At 52.0% G+C, this 4,863-nt stretch overlaps 1 protein-coding gene and 1 pseudogene across 3 annotated transcripts in view; one reads left to right on the forward strand and one right to left on the reverse strand.

Moving 5' to 3' along the window:
• The window catches only part of LOC105525288, a 14,024-nt pseudogene that overhangs the window by 4,094 nt on the left and 5,067 nt on the right, over nt 1-4,863 (forward strand).
• Nucleotides 2,464-4,863, reverse strand: part of GSTT2B (glutathione S-transferase theta 2B) — a 3,450-nt gene continuing 1,050 nt past the window's right edge. The window contains exons 2-5 of one of the 3 annotated variants that reach the window (XM_011960830.1): nt 4,591-4,678; nt 3,493-3,643; nt 3,227-3,400; nt 2,464-2,879 (exon numbers count right to left, since the gene is read on the reverse strand). In XM_011960830.1, coding sequence (XP_011816220.1) covers nt 2,670-2,879; nt 3,227-3,400; nt 3,493-3,643; nt 4,591-4,678 — 623 coding nt within the window. In that variant the 3' untranslated portion in view covers nt 2,464-2,669. Of the gene's footprint in view, nt 2,880-3,226; nt 3,401-3,492; nt 4,488-4,590; nt 4,679-4,863 lie in introns of those variants that run through there. The other 2 variants (XM_011960831.1, XM_011960829.1) reach the window with 2 other exon arrangements.

Raw genomic sequence — 4,863 nt, forward strand, 5'->3', positions numbered from 1 at the left:
GTCCCCTCAGTGTGGCTATCTTGCTGCATATGAGCTGCATGTACAAAGCGCCTGACCACTGGTATCCCCAGGACCTGCAGGCCCACGCCCACGTGCATCAGTACCTGTCATGGCAGCACACGACCCTGCAGAGTAGCTGCTGCTGGGCCATGTGGCAGAAGGCGAGCCATGGAGGGCAGGGACACCTCCCAGGATGCCCAAGGGATGGTGCTTTCACTTTACAAAATCCTGTTTAGACCTGAGACGAAATCCTGGAATGCCAGAGACTGCCTAATTCACTCAACTTGTTTCATAGAAGGGAAACCAAGGACCAGAACCAAGGAATGATTCCCCTAATGTGCCTTAAATCCTGAGCTACCACCTGCACACTTACACTCACACACTCATTGACACACAGCCACGCACGTTCACACATTCATCCACATCCACCCACAGTCACAAGATGTATCACATTCACACACATATACACCCACATACACAATCATACCATTTACACACATTCACACAGTAACACAGTTAACTCATGTACACACACATATACACCCACACAATGACACAATTCACTCACATTCAATAAAGTCACACAACTCACTCACACTGACACACATACACACCAACCCCCTCCCAAACAATTCACACACACACACACATACACCCCCTCACAGACACAGGCACACAATTCACACCAACAAAATCACAGAATTCACTCATTCACACACATACACCCACATACACAAATTCACACTGCTCACTCACATTTACACACCATTCAAATTCACACACATACACCAACGTACACACAGTTCATTCCCATCACACGCATATACGCCCACACATAAACACACAATTCACTCACATTCACACACACACAGTCACTGACATTCACACACACACACACACACGCACCACACACAGGCAATTCAGTCACATGGCTGAAAGTCAGTCCTCACCTTGCCACGGTTCCCTTCCCAGCGTCGCCTCAGCCTTTGGCCCTCAGCGTCCCCTTCCCACGCCTGGACTGCTGGAGAGCCCTGAACACACCCCATCTTCATGCCTCCAGCGCTAGCCCAAGCCCTTCCCTCTGCCAAGAGCACTAAGTGGAACTCAAGGTCACTTCTCAGGACCCTTCCCTGCCCCTCCTCCTGCCAGGTGACCTGGGGATCCTGCTGGCCCCGTTTAACAATGAAGCACACAATGGTGAGTTCAGCTGACGTCGGTCTCCCGGACTTACTGCCACCTACACAGCATTCTGACTGACTGACTTTATTCTTTATTTTGTGTTTTTTATTGGAGTGTCTGTTGAAAGTAAAGCCATCCAATTAGGAACAATCCAAAGGCAGCCAGCAAGGATCAAGAAGGCACAGGCTGTGGCCGCAATCCCCAGTGTCTGATGGGGAGAGGGATTGGTAATGGAAAAGGCCCAGGAAAGCAGGCCAGCGTGTCCCTCAAAGTATGAGAAATCGCTCGAGAGAGAAACATTCGGAGTGGGACCTAAGACAGAAGCCACCACCAGGCACCCTTAAGGTAGGGCAGTTGCAATGGTTGCTGCTTGGAATACTTCTGGCTAGGAGTGGCACATGGTGGGCACAGGGCAGGCATGGGAAGTGGGGGCACCAAGGCCACAAGACGTGTGGGCAAGTAGCCCAGTGTGTGTATGGAATAGCGTGTTTATTGGTCAGCAGTGACACCTACTGTCACACTTGAGAACTGCATCCACAGCCAGATGGCCTCCTGCGAAGACCTCAGGGCCAACTGAGGAACCTGCCCTTCTTGGAAGGTGATGCTAGGGGGATGAGCAACACCTTTCTTAGAGGTTTGAATTCCTCAGGGCCCCTCCAGCATCTTGGTCTTCCTAATTCCAATGTCCTCCCTTGATCCCCCAGCCCTAGGGGTAGCAGCTTCTTGCAGTGTTTACCTCCGTGTTAATCTGGATTCTCTGTCTTTGGAGTTCTCTAATGCCTGGTTACCAATTCTTTATATTAAGTTCTCTCTGTTAAAATGATTGTGATGAGGTCCATCCCATGGATCTACATGGAGGTCTGTGTGACAATGTACAATCCTACTATTTGCTATTACAAAACTGTCCCAGAAGACATGAATGCTTGTTAAAAGAAATCTTTTAAGCTTCCTAGATTTCAAAGACCATTGCTATTCCCTGTGAAACATCCCCTACATCCTTTAATAGTTGGCAATTCGAATTGGTTACTTACTTAATATTTTGTTGCCCTGGTGATACAATTATGTTGAAGTGGTTAACCATGATGAGGGTTACTAGCACTGACTTTTACTCCATATGCATAACACAACAATGTAGTAAAAACCAGTAACTCTTGGTTCCCTATTCAAAGTGCTTGGAATCTTTATTATATTTAAAATACTGATGACATTTGCCAATTTTTGAGTGTTCTTCACGTTACTGATTTGTAGGAGTTTTTTTTTTTGTTTTTTTTGGAGACAGAGTTTTTTATGTATTGCAGATTTAGTCTCTTACTGGTTATGTATGCTGTACCTAAGGAGAAGCAGCACTGCCGAGGACACTGTCTTGCCTGTGCAGAGCTTCACATGAAGCTGGAGACAAGGGACTGGGGCAAGATGGAAAGATAAACAGGGGCAAGTAAGTGACAGAATGAATCCTCATGGTGAATCTCCTGGGCCCCATCCCAGACCCTTCAGGGGATCCTGGCAATTCGAAGTAGCATAGTCGGATAGACCTCTGGTGGGGGTGTTGGGAGGGTTTTCTTGGCCGCCTGTTCCAGGATGCTCAAGATGATGCTGCGGGCCTCCTGGCACAGCTCAGCACCCAGGAAAGCCTCCACTCGTTCACGCCATGCTGCCAGTCGTGGCCGTCCCTTGAATAGTTCGTAGCCGACAGCCACCGGCTGCAGGAACAAGGATGAAAAGGTTGTGGGGATACAACTTTCCCAGTTGTCACTGCCAACCCGAATGCTGGAACCATGGGCAAATGTATCAGAGACATGGTCCATTCCCCAGATAAATGGACCATGGAGAGGCCCAGGCAGTATGTTCAGCCTTAGAGCCCAAGAGCAGCCGGGGTGAGACCCCACACCCAGGCAGGAGGCAGAAGCTCAGGGTTCTGGCCCCAGATCATCCAGAGACTTGCTCTATGACTCCGGGCAAAGTCCTGGCTTTCTCTAGGCCTCAGTGTTTCTGTCTGCCTCATGGGTGTGGCACGAAGAGGGACACTGCCCACAGGCTGAGCTCACACCTGCATCAGCTCCTCCAGCGCCATGAGATCAGCGAGCGTCACCTGCTGGCCAGCAAGGAAGAGCCTGTCCCCCAGGAACTTGTTCTCCAGCCATTGCAGGGCCTGGTCTATGGCAGTCCTGTTGCGTTCCACCTTCTCTTCGGGCACCTGGACCCCAATGAGTGGCCCCAACACCTGATGGGGGCAGAGAGTGGGTCAGTGTATGGCCCCTGCCTACTCCCAACTACTCTCTGAATGCCAACCACTCTCCAGATGGCTCTCCTCACCTGGACCCACATGGGTACACCAAAGGTGCCACGGATGCAGTCGGCATGCCAACCCAGGTACTCATGAACACGGGCACGAGCCTGCAGGTCAGATGGATACCAGTGGTCCGCCGTCTGGTACTTACAGCTCAGGTAAATCAGGATGGCTGAGCTGGGAATGAATGGGCAGTGGCTGTAAGGACACTGGCACCAGGCCTTTACCCCCAGCTGCTCCCATCCACCAGTGGGGCCTGGGGGTTTCTCTGCATTTGAAGGACTGCCCTCCAGCCTCACCCTCCACCTCCAGCTCCCCAACACCAACCCCTCCTCCCCCGAGTCTCCTCCTGTCTGTTTTCTTAGGCACTGACTCTTGGCTGGACCTTCTGCTTTGCACTTTGAGAACCTCATCTCTGTGATATCCCAGCAGCTGCCCTATGAGGTAGAGACTCCCATTAGCCCTTTAGCACAAGAGAAAACTCAAGGTCAGAATGGTCAAGTGACTTGTCTGAGGCAGTGTAGCTCAGAAAAGGCTCCCTGGACCGCTGGAACCCAGCATGGGGCCGGCACACAGTGGATGCTCCGTGGAGTCACTTGTGTGCCCACGCGCATGGATCAGGGATCACGAGGGGAGGCAGGTCTTCGGCCCTCCTCTGACAGGTCCCGCAGCCATCACTTCTGCAGCCACCTGACCTCTTGTCCTCTTCCTGCCCAGCAGCTGGACCTCACCACGAGCTGTGCCCTCGGGCCATGGCACTGGCCTCTAGGCCTGGCCTGGGCAGATTGGGGTAGTCTGCCACAAGTCACTAGAGGCTCTTTTCAGCTTGCATTTGTTGAACCTACTCTGTGCAACACTGGAAAAATGTTCCCTTGTCTTCTCTTCCAATATCCTTCAGTCTGGGAGCAGAGAGGCCCTGGGGCTCAGATGACGCCAAAGATGAGAGGTGCGGGGACATGCTCTGTCAGCCCCTGCTCATCCCGGGCACACCCCAAGCCGTACCTTCTCCCCAGATCTCTCTCCTTTCCCCTTGCTGCCCCATGGGGTATGGGAGGGCCCACACAGTGGGGACAGCCAGGGTCACATGTGCTCCAGATGTGGGAGGGGAGAGGGAAGGAGGGCACCTTTCGGTCAAGATGAAATCACCATCCTTGAGCACAGGCACTTTCTGCAGGCTGTTGATCTGGAAGAACTCCTTGCTTCTGTGCTGCCCTGAAGAGGAAGAAGTCAGACAAGATCTTCAGCGAAGGCCGGGCGTGGTGGCTCAAGCCTGTAATCCCAGCACTTTGGGAGGCTGAGGCGGGCGCATCACGAGGTCAGGAGATCAAGACCATCCTGGCTAACACAGTGAAACCCCGTCTCTACTAAAAAATACAAAAAACAAGCCGGGCAAGGTG

Source organism: Colobus angolensis, unplaced genomic scaffold (genome assembly GCF_000951035.1).
Source record: "Colobus angolensis palliatus isolate OR3802 unplaced genomic scaffold, Cang.pa_1.0 Scaffold527, whole genome shotgun sequence".
Lineage (NCBI taxonomy): Eukaryota > Metazoa > Chordata > Mammalia > Primates > Cercopithecidae > Colobus > Colobus angolensis.